The sequence below is a fragment of the Myotis davidii genome, unplaced genomic scaffold (genome assembly GCF_000327345.1).
Source record: "Myotis davidii unplaced genomic scaffold, ASM32734v1 scaffold599, whole genome shotgun sequence".
Taxonomy (NCBI): Eukaryota; Metazoa; Chordata; class Mammalia; order Chiroptera; family Vespertilionidae; genus Myotis; species Myotis davidii.
In genome coordinates, this window is record NW_006290772.1 from 819,655 (window position 1) to 830,212 (window position 10,558).

Sequence of the window (10,558 nt, forward strand, 5' to 3'; positions counted from 1 at the left end):
GACCCAGCGGATGCTCCGCCCGGCACCGTCCGCGGAGATTTCTGCATCGAGGTTGGCAAGTAAGGCCGGCCCTGGCCCCGGGGACATTGCTACCCCCTCCGGACTCCCCGCCCCAAGCAGGGCTTCGTGGGGCTCCTGCCCGCACTCAGGGCGCCTTTCCCGCGCAGGAATGTGATTCACGGCAGCGACTCCGTGGAGAGTGCCCGCCGAGAGATCGCGCTCTGGTTCAGCCCCAACGAGCTGCTCTGCTGGGAGGACAGCGCCGAGCGCTGGCTGTATGAGTAACGGCGGGACCCGAGCTGAGCACCCCGGGCTGCAATAGGTGTGGGTGACTTCGCACCCTCCAGGCCCCTGCGGTGGGGCCCAGGACACCCTGTGGCAGGGTGGACAGCACCCTTCGGACCTCCAAGAGGACAGGTGGGTCTGCCCCAGACATTGACGGCACTGTGTAGTGCGCCTGGAAATGCACCAGAGCGGAGAAGGCCTGGCGCTCAGCTCGGTCCAGCGTGTGTGTTTTTTATAATAAACTGAAGAAAACCCTTGTGCTCACGTTGGTTTGGGTTCAGGGACACAGGCTCCATGGTAAGACATTTATTACACAGAGCAGATACGCGGGTTTGCTTGCAGGGCCAAAGCCTGAGGAGAATCGTCACCCAGCCCCTTCCCCCAGCTGCATCCACCCAGATAACCCCGGCCATCCTGGCCCTGTGGGACAGACAAGGACTTGACATACATCACAGTGGAGAGGGGCAGGCGGTGGGGAGAAGCCTAAGCTGCACGTGACTGCAGTGGTCCTGGCTGGGCTACGGCATGGCTGCCCAAGATCTGTGCTTCTCTGGTGGGAGGTGCGTGGGCAGCAGGGCCGGGGGCTGCCCTGATCAGTGTTTCTCGGAGCAGGAGTAAGGCCTGGGCCTGGGCAGGTGGGGAGGCAGCAGTCCAGGGCGGTGCCCTTCAAAGCAGGTGGTGCATGCTCCTAGAGCCAGGGAGGTGGCCCGTCCTGAGCCCTGAGGGTCTCCGCTGTCAGCCTGTCAGTTGCCCTTAAGGGAGAAGGCCACACCACCAGCCCGAGGCACTTAGTAACGTGTCTTGGGAGCTGGGCTCCTCGGAGACTGCCTGGGAGGCAGGCCCTGGAGCACACCTTCTGCCCTCACCCTGAGGCCCAGCCCCCCACCCCTTCCTGAGGCTTGGGTCTGCCCTGGCAGCCTGAGAAACCCCACCCTGGGGCCGTCCAGGAGGAGGACTGCAGGGCCTGCTTCTATAAGGTGGGCCTTCTGCCCAGGAGAGGACACATGGGTTGATGAGGGCTGGTGAGCCTGCCACACAGGGACTCGGGGAACATGAGCACGACGAGGGCATCTATCTTCTCACACAGCTGCCCCGGGAGCCTGGATACATGCTTTCCTGCCATTTCCTGGGGTGGCAGGGGCAGGGCATGGGGGAACCCAGGGAAGGCTAGTGGCTGGGCTGGCTCCCTTAAGGTCAGACCCCACCCGCCTCAGACAGCAGGCAAAGGCAAGTGGGCCTTGGCTGTGAGGACCCTGCTTCCTCCCCTGATGAGATGGGAGCTCCCTGGGGAATGTTCACTCTGGAATTCTGCCTTGTTCTGGCCCTCCAGTGCCCTGGGTCTGGACTCTGGACGGGGGGCTGGCCAGGAGCTGCTTGGAAAAGGGTGTCCCCAAGGCTCTGTCCCTTCTACCTCCCACCTCCCAGCCAGATCCGCTTTGCTGCTTGCTGCCCCTGTCAGCTCCCAGGCCGGACCTAAGGTGAAAGCTGCAGGTTGAGAGGTTAGAGAGGGGCTGGTGGGCTGCCCCATGGGGCAGGGTGGGCATATGTACATGATGGTGCCAGGTAGGGGGCAACAGAGGCCATGCCTCACTCGGGGGAGTAGGACACCTGCCACACGATGATGTGGCTGCGCTCGGCCTTGGACAGCATGGGCTTCACCTGGCTCACATCCCCTGCACTCTCCTCCGTCTCATCGTCCTCCCCGTCGCCTGGGGAGAGAGCAGACGGCTGTGAGGGGCAGCCCCTGCCCAGGAGTCCCTGGGGCCTGAAGGCAGCTCCCACTCACCAATGCGGAAGTCAATGTAGCCCTCCCCACCGCTCAGCACCAGCACATTCTTCAGCTTCTGGACCTCCGCCTCCGAGGCAGGGGCGGCAGGCCCGGGGCCCTCGGACGGGCTGTCCAGCACGCTGCCATTGAGAGTGGCCAGCACATTCCCTGTCAGGAGGTACAGGGGCCTTAGGAGGACAGCCAGAGCCAACATGCAGGCTCCTGAAGGGAGGCCACGGGTGCCACCTGCAGGGAGTGGGGCCCGCCACTCACCTGGCACTGAGACAAAGAACTTGACAGCGTCGCGGTGCCCATGGAAGCAGAGCTGAGCCTGGGCCATGGAGCAGTAGGGGATGAAGCTGCTAGCCGACTTGTCGGTGCTGTCGTCGCCGTACACGTGGATGATGCCTCCTGGGCGGGCCCCCTCCCCAGAGGTGGGGGATGTCTTGTTGGCTGTTGATAGAGAGGAGCCTGGAGGGGCTGAACCCATCGACTGGGAAATTTCCAAGCAGGTGAGGGCAAAGGGTAGGAGCACGCTGTGGGGCCCGCAGGGCATCTTGGGTTGGGGCCTTTCAGAGAGCGGGAGGCAGGCCTGTGGACTTACCTCGGAGCCCCAGGAGCTGGCCTCGGTGCAGAACCACAGCTGGGGGAGGTGAGGGGCAAAGCATGGAGGGGAGAGGAGAGAAGCAGTCACAGGAGGGGGAGGACAGGAGGGCTATGGCCAGCGCAGCCATGTCCTCCTGAGCGGCCTGGCAGGGCACACCCGCCCCGGGACCCTGCCACATGCCCCTTAGCGGCTGCCATCACCACCTCTGCAGGTGTCTGGGTCACTCACTCTCGGTCAGCGGGATGGAGATGACGACTCCGTTGCCGGTGCCCACCCAGAGACGGTTGCCCGCAATAAGCAGGGCTGTGATGCGCACGAAAGAGAAGCCCAGCTTGCCGGTGCCTGGGGGGCAGGGGGAAGAGTAGGCGGGGTCAGCGCTGCCTCAGGCCCTCTCTGCCCTGCTGGGCCAGTCCAACAGCCTTACCCAGCATCTTGCTGACGTAGGGCTCGATGTCCACGTCCTGCAGGTGCTGGTGGGTGTGGGCGTGATACAGCCGCAGTGTGGAGTCCAAGCGGATGGACACCCACACCCCGTCGCCGATCCATGCCAGTTGCCGCACTTGGCTCTCCCGCCGCGGGTGGGCATCGAAGGACTTCTGAGGGTCACAGCAGCCCGTCAACGGGGGCAGAGGGAGGGGAGCTGAACCTGCCACAGCCAGGGCTTCACCGATGTCTACCCAGCTCACTGTAACCTTGGCTCTAGAGCCTGATTTGCTCCATGGGTCTAGGCTCCTAGGAGGGCCCCAGCCAACCGCCCCACACCTGAGCCCGCGTTCAGGTAGCACAGGCATCAACTTGACTTGTTTCAGAACGAAGCAGCAGGTGAGCTCCAGACAGACCAGCATTCACAGTCCAGCCACCTCTCCCTGCCTGTGACCTTGGACAAATGAGTCACTTCCCTGAATGCAGTTCCTCTGACCCCACAGAGCCCCCAACATCTACCAGAAGGCGTGTCTGGAGCAATGCTGACAGCAGAAGCCCCTTTCCCTCCCTAAGGCCCCTACCACCAGCACTTGCCTCTATCTGCATCGTCTTGGGCTGAATGACGTGCACCTTGTTCTTGTAGCCGCACCAGACACGGTCGTACACAACGGCCATGCAGCGGATGGAGTGGTGTGGGTGGCCCAGGTCCATCAGATGATAGTTGCTCAGGTCCCACTGGCCATCTGCAGAGCCCACCACACCGGCTCAGGCCTGGCCAGGTTCCACAACTGCCCACAGTGAGTGTGGTTCACACCCTGCCAGGACCACCAGATGCCGCCCACCTGCCCACTGCTGCCAGGCCTCACCTTCGCCGCGGTGGAAGATGGCCAGAGTCCCATCTGCCAGAGCCACCAGCACTCGTCCTTTCACGTGCCTGGAATGGGAAGGTGGTGAGCCAGGCTCAGGCTGGGCCGTCCAAGGCCCCCTCCTGATGCCTGGCTTTCGGCTAAAAATCACATACACCAAGCTCAGTACGGAGTCCTTCAGCTTGATGGAGTGCAGGCACTTCTTCCAGTTGGAGACGGCCGAGTGCACGTACAGCCTGCAGGAGAAGGCTGAGGTAGGCAGGGGCTTGCCCGGGGGGCCCTGCCCCACTCCTGCCCCCAGAGCCCCACGTACCAGCCGTTCTGGGCTCCCAGCCACATGGTGGGCGAGGCACTGCTGCTGGCCCCCTTGGGGTCTCCACTGGGCTCAGGCTCGGGCTGCACATCACTCGAGGTAGCCTCTGGCCCATTTTCACTGCAGGAAGAACGATGGCTCTAGGACAGCCCATGGAGGCCGATCCCTGCCCACCTGTCAGCCTTCCCTCCCCTCTGTCTCTGCCCCATCTCAGAGGCCCACCTGCCAGGCTGGGCACTGGGGGCTGGAGCAGGGGCCAGGTCGGTGAAGACGTGTTCCGTGAGGGGCCCGGGCCGCACTGCAGCTGCCTCTGCCTCACTGGGCCCAGAGTCAGGGACTTCTGTGGCCTCTGTGGCCTCTTCCGTGGACTGTGAAGGGTTGACCTTCTCATTGGCGGCAGTAGCCACCTCCCCTGTGGAAGGGAGAGGTCAGCTTGGCTGGGCAGGGAGAGGAACAAGGAGGCAGAGAGAAGGCTGCTTTGGGGCTCAGGCCCAGGACTCACCCTGGCCCTTGTCCAGCACTGGGGTGTCCCCTCGGGAGGAGCAGTTGCTCCGCGGCACATTGCAGCGTGTGGCGCAGCCCACGAGGGTGATGCCGGCCAGCACCCCGTCCGCACCAGAGTCCTCGGGGTTCACGTCGGTGTCTAGGAAGATCTCCCCGGGAGGGTAGTCACTGTCGCTGGCCGCTGCAAGACCACACCCAGAGCTCATGTCCCATTGGGGTGTGAGGGAGGGAATGGAGGTCGCCTGCTGGTGCCAACCCACCTGCTTCTGATCGGTGAGCAGCACATCGCATCTCCTGTGTCCGTAAGACTAAGCAGGATGAGGCCACCAGCGTGGCCCTCCTCCCACCCTCCCCACCAGCTCCTGTGTCCATGGGGTGTCACAGAGGCAGGTGCTTCCCTGCAAGTCGCCTTACATAACATCCTCCTTGTCCTCTGAGCAGCCCAACCCCTCCCTCTTGGGCACTGGCTCTTGTGGGGCGGCACTCACCGGGGATGCTGGAGATGCACAGGACATGGGCATTGCAGACGGTGAACTGGTCCACCACGGTGCCTGGCTGGTTGGCATCGATGATCACCACCTTGCTGGTGGTCAGGGTGCTGGTGAGGATCCACACCCGGCTTGAGGTGGCGTCTGTCTCATGGAGCTCCTTTGCCTGTCAGAGTACAGGCGACCAGGATGGTGGCCAAGGGTGGGTGGCTCCAGCAGCCACCTGGGGTCATGGGGCCTCCTGGAATCTTTAAGATCTAGCCCTGACCACGGCCTTAGGGGTACGGCTGTCCTATCCCTTAGCCGAGGGTGAGCATCAGAACTGCACTTTGTATCTAGATTGCAGGCGCGTGTGGTCTCACTTCCACAGAAGACCGTGAGCTCCGAGCCACTGGGCCACTGGCTTCCAAACGATGGACACAGAAGGAAGCCTTGGACTCCCGGTGTGCGTAGCCTCCCCCACCGCTCCCCTCACAGGGAAGTTTGTTTCTTGCAAGAAGAAGGCCCTGGGGGAACCTGGCCCCTTCAGCCCTACTGCCTGCGGAGTCTTGAGCCCTCTGATCTTCCCCACCCACCACAGCTCCTGGCTCCGAGGTGCTGGGTGGCAGCTTAGCCCTGGGCCTGCCCTCAGGAGGGGAAGGGAACCTCACATAAGTCCCTAGGAACAGTGGGGCACTGTCCCTAGCTCCCCTGTTTATGTCACTCCCTCCAGAACTTGGTGCTGGGCACAGCCTGAGCATGCAGACGACAGCAGACAGTCCAAGCAGAGGCAGGCCTCCCCCTCCTGCCACTCTGACCTTTTTCTTCTCCGGCGATGTGTGGTTGCTCTTGGCTTCTCCTTCCACTTCCCGGCTGCAGGTCAGAGGGTCAAAGCCTGGCTCCAGCTTGACTCCATTCCCAGTGTGGTCCTCACTGGGTTTCCAGCCGCTCAAGTTGACGCCCGCAGCACACCACAGCTGAGGGGACAGGGGCGTCAGGGGTCTTCCCCCGCTTCCAGACCTGCCGGGTTCAGCTTCTGGGTGGGGACACTCCCTGCTCCGCCCACTCCGTCGGGGCAGGGCTCACCTTCATGGTGGGGTCCTTCTCTACCAGAGGGCGGCAGTACACCGGGACAGGCACATTCTTCATCCGTGTGTCCTCCTGGCCCCCGTTAGGACTCAGCTGCAAGCAGAGGCAGAGAGGCGCTGTGGGTGCGAGGCCTGGGGCGGCTCGGGTGCGCCCGCAGCAGCTCGGCTGCCCATCCCTCCAGAATCAGGACCGAGGCTGTGGACAGGCCCTGTGCCGCCACCCGCCCTGTGCATGCGCACTGAGCCCCGCAGCACCTGCTTGTACTTGGCCGGCAGGCTCCAGCCGCAGGCCTGCAGCCGCCCGTCGTCGTTGCGCACGTGCTCGCGCACCTGGCGGTACTGCTCACGCTTCTGCTCCCGCCTGGCAGAGGAGGTGCAGTCGCTGGGCGAGAGGAACGATGGGATACTGCTCAGGCTTTGGTGACCCACAGTCCCACAGGCCTGACCTCAGGGGGCACCTCTCCTGAACCTGTCCTGTCTTTTCCCACCCAGACACGGCTCCTGCTGCTCCAGCTGGGCGCCCGTCAAAGGAGAGGATGGCTCTCGCAGCACTGGGCTTGGAGACCGGACCCAGCACCTGCCATCATCCAGGTTCCCGTTCTGCTGTCCCTGTGGCTCAGGGCCCACTGGCAGGGACCTATACCGCAGCCTCCCATCCCCCTGGGCCTTCCAGAGCTGTGTCCACAGCTCTGACACAGGCACAGATTCCCCCATTTCTGCCCTGGAGCCCTGGATTTCTTGGTTTCTAAACAAGGGAAAAACCAAATTACAAAGAGGAACTTATTCCCCAGGAAGACCCAACCCTGCGGGAAAATTTCCTGTCAGCTCCAAGAATCCTGGGAGCACAGGCGTGCAGGACCAGCGTGCTGCAGTGAGACCGCCAGGAGGGGTGCAGCGGCTGGGACTAGCAACAGGGACTGTGGGGGAGTGCAAAGGGACAGCCATGCTCCCACTAGGGCCTGGAGGGGCGCACGGTGTGCTCATGAAGACATCATGACCCCTGATGCCTCGGCCAGTGTCCTTCCCACCATGGACTCCATCCCCTAGCACAGTCCCAGAGCATCCAGGTGAGGCAGGTCCTGCTCAGTGCCTCGGGGCCACCTGGCCTTCCCTTGAGCCATGTGGGAGGTGCAGGGAAAGGGTGGGACACTCACTCATCTGGGAAGAACTCCAGGGGCCGGTTGCCTGCTGAGATCTGGCACAGGGCATGGCTTCGGCGCTGACTGAAGCCTGCCGTGGTGGGTGACTTGTAATGAATGTTCACCGAGGGGTAGGACCGCTTGGCGGGTGGGGGGCTGGACGAGGAGCTGAAGAGGCGGCTGAAGCTGCCAGCAGAGGCATGGGAAGTGAGCGGTGGGCCTGGGGTAGGCCTCCCTGCCCCCTCCCCAGCCCAGCGCCCCAACTCACAACTGCCAGATGGTGGACTTCTTCTTCTCCTGGACAGATGGGTGCTCTCGGGATGCTCTACAAGGGAGGGCAGGGAAGGGGCCCAGCTAAGGCACTGCCCAACCTGTCATCCCTTACCCTGCCCAGGCATGCGCACTGCACTCAGCCCACCCACTACCCACCCACACCTATGGCCAGGCCTGGCCCCTCCCAATCTGACCAGACCCCACTCTTCCTGGGTTCCCTCTCGCCTCCCTCGAAAAAGACCCTCATCCCGGACACACAGGGAATGGAGCAACAGAGTAGAGGGTGTCCTGGGCAGGTCACTCAGAACTTCCCAGAGGGGCCTAGCACACCAGCCCCAACATGTCCCAGCCCAGCTCGAGCCCATGGGCATCTCCCTGCCAGGCCAGGGCTGCAGGGGAGGCTCAGCTCTCCTGGCCCCAGAGGCCCCCACCTGGGAGCCCCCTCACACTTCCTAGAAGAGGGAGGTGGGTGGGGTAGAGGTCAGCCTCCAAGTCAGGACCTCGTAGAGGGACCCTGCGGGCAGCCTGGAGCCCACCTGATCATCTCGGTCCACCGCACAGCTTCCTGCAGCTCCATCAGCCGCTCCTTGTACTGGTTGCGCTCCATCAGCACACGGGCCATCTCCACCCGCGTGAAGCGGCGGCGCTGCGCCATGGGAATCTTGTCCTGCAGGGAAAGGGCACTGCTATTCAGCCAGGGAAGGACCAACTGGCAGGTCAGTCCAGTGCCCTCCAAGGCCAGGTCACACCGAGATTCCTTGTGGGCTGGCCTCTGGGTGTGGGCACATCCAAGTGCGGGTTCCCACAGACTCGGGCAAATGGGTGGGGAGGGTGTAGGCAGGGGGCGGAAGCCACGGAAGTCTACCCACCCCCAGGGCCTCCCTCTTCCCAGAAGGTCACAGCATTCACCCGAGGGCACAGTGACTTTGCCTATGAGCCCTGGGCACCGTGCGATCCTAAGTGCCTGTCAACACTAACAGGTGGGACTGGCCCAGGGGAAGCCGCAGGAAGAGGTGCGAGGGAGGTGAGCAGGGCCTGGGCTCACCACATCCACGCTGAACACTGGAAGGTGTTTTATGTTATTTCATTTTTACAATATGTTTTTATTGATTTTAGACAGAGAGGAAGGGAGATGGAAAGAGAGATGGAAACATCAATGAGAGAGAATAATAGATCGGCTGCCTCCTGCACGCTCCCTACTGAGGAATCGAACCTGCAACCCAGGCATGTGCCCTGAACCAGAAGAGAACATGACCTCCTGGCTCATGGGTCAACACTCAACCACTGAGCCATGCGGCCAGGCCGCACGCTTGAAGTTTTGGTGGGTCTGTGAGGGGTCTGCTGTTGGCAAATTCTGTGACGGGACCAAGTCTACTCTGTGAAATTGAGTCCTGGGGAGCTGCTGGCTGGTGCAGGGGCGAGGGGGCCTAGAGGGGAGCTTCCAGTGAGGGCTGCATCCTCCCCATGGGGCCCCCACCACATGCAGCCCAAGCCCCACAAGCAGGCAGAGGCCCCTCCCAGGCACCTCCCTCAGCATGTGGGAGCGGCCTGGGACGCCACAGTTCCCCTGCAGCTGTTTCTGCCCTGGAGCGCTTGGAGTGAGGGTGCATAGGAAGGCTACTGCTTCCCGAGTGCCTGTGTGAACTGCATCCTGATGTGAGTGTCATATGACCCGGAAAATAACAGCTAATGAGGGGGAAGACCCGGGACTGCCTCCTGCAGGAAGCAGAGGGGCCGACTTTCCTCAGAACGTTCAGTGCACCTTGGGGAGGAGGAGGGGACAGATGAGTAGGCAGAGGGCCTCCCAGCCACTGAGCTACGCAAACTGTTTGGTCTGGGGACAGTGGTGACTGACGCTGTTTCCGCAGCCTTGTTCTACCAGTTGGAGTATGTGGGGCAGTGGCTATGCTGCATAGGCAGGGAAACCCTGCTTGTGACTGTATAAAATGCATCCACTAGGTCCTAGCGGGTTTGGCTCAGTGGTTGGAGCGTCTGCCCTTGGACTGAAGGGTCCCAGGTTCGATTCCGGTGAAAGGCAAGTACCTCAGTTACAGGCTTGATCCTCGGCCCTAGTCGGGGCACATTCAGAAGGCAACTAATCAATGTTCCTCTTTCTCTGTTTCTCCCCCTCCCTTCCACTCTCTGCAAGTTAATGGGGGGAAAATATCCTTGGGTAAGGGTTAACAAAATGCACGCACTAGGATGGGAAGCTAAGGGGTCCTGTTCTGAAGTTATGACATCCCGGGTGGGGGAGGATGCTGCTGGGTGTGGTCATCACACAGGTGGGGTGAGGGTGACGGGGCCCAGAGGGAAGAGCGATCCCTGGTAGCCCGCCCACTGCCACCCCCCTGCCCCACATGTTAATAGTGGAATATACCAATTCTGTACAGAGATAGCTGCTTACATCCTCCCCCTCTTCTTTGGGCTCACGGCGGGCAATGATGGCCTCGGACTTCACTCTGCAAGATGGGAGGGGCGCCAGGAGGAGGCTCAGGACTCTCCCCTCAGATCCTAGCCCCTGAGCACCCCCCCACACACACACACTCATGCTTTCATCCCCCTGTTGTCCATGTGGCTGCTCCAGCCAAGGCACAGGCCCTCCCCTCAGCGATCAAGAACTGATGGGGCTGAAACCGGTTTGGCTCAGTGGATAGAGCGTCGGCCTGCGGACTGAAGGGTCCCAGGTTCGATTCTGGTCAAGGGCATGTACCTGGGTTGCAGGCACTTCCCCAGTGGGGGATGTGCAGGAGGCAGCTGATCAATGTTTCTCTCTCATCGATGTTTCTAACTCTCTATCTCTCTCCCTTCCTCTCTGTAAAAAATCA

General features: G+C 62.1%; 1 protein-coding gene and 1 long non-coding RNA gene across 2 annotated transcripts in view; one reads left to right on the plus strand and one right to left on the minus strand.

Moving 5' to 3' along the window:
* LOC107183109 lies at window positions 1-539 on the plus strand. Its single transcript, XR_001513881.1, has 2 exons — window positions 1-59; window positions 168-539. It is a non-coding gene; the product is annotated as an uncharacterized LOC107183109 (long non-coding RNA).
* Window positions 540-576: 37 nt separating this feature from the next.
* Window positions 577-10,558, minus strand: part of MAPK8IP3 (mitogen-activated protein kinase 8 interacting protein 3) — a 54,469-nt gene continuing 44,487 nt past the window's right edge. Inside the window, exons 15-34 of the mRNA XM_015564058.1 lie at window positions 10,138-10,192; window positions 8,270-8,400; window positions 7,729-7,785; window positions 7,476-7,646; window positions 6,577-6,703; window positions 6,320-6,415; window positions 6,052-6,210; window positions 5,255-5,420; window positions 4,765-4,947; window positions 4,485-4,674; window positions 4,263-4,382; window positions 4,105-4,185; window positions 3,950-4,017; window positions 3,678-3,826; window positions 3,085-3,256; window positions 2,889-3,002; window positions 2,658-2,696; window positions 2,327-2,506; window positions 2,072-2,221; window positions 577-1,994 (exon numbers count right to left, since the gene is read on the minus strand). Of these exons, the coding sequence (XP_015419544.1) occupies window positions 1,873-1,994; window positions 2,072-2,221; window positions 2,327-2,506; window positions 2,658-2,696; window positions 2,889-3,002; window positions 3,085-3,256; window positions 3,678-3,826; window positions 3,950-4,017; window positions 4,105-4,185; window positions 4,263-4,382; window positions 4,485-4,674; window positions 4,765-4,947; window positions 5,255-5,420; window positions 6,052-6,210; window positions 6,320-6,415; window positions 6,577-6,703; window positions 7,476-7,646; window positions 7,729-7,785; window positions 8,270-8,400; window positions 10,138-10,192 (2,530 nt within the window). The 3' untranslated portion in view covers window positions 577-1,872. The remainder of the gene's footprint in view (window positions 1,995-2,071; window positions 2,222-2,326; window positions 2,507-2,657; window positions 2,697-2,888; window positions 3,003-3,084; window positions 3,257-3,677; window positions 3,827-3,949; window positions 4,018-4,104; window positions 4,186-4,262; window positions 4,383-4,484; window positions 4,675-4,764; window positions 4,948-5,254; window positions 5,421-6,051; window positions 6,211-6,319; window positions 6,416-6,576; window positions 6,704-7,475; window positions 7,647-7,728; window positions 7,786-8,269; window positions 8,401-10,137; window positions 10,193-10,558) is intronic.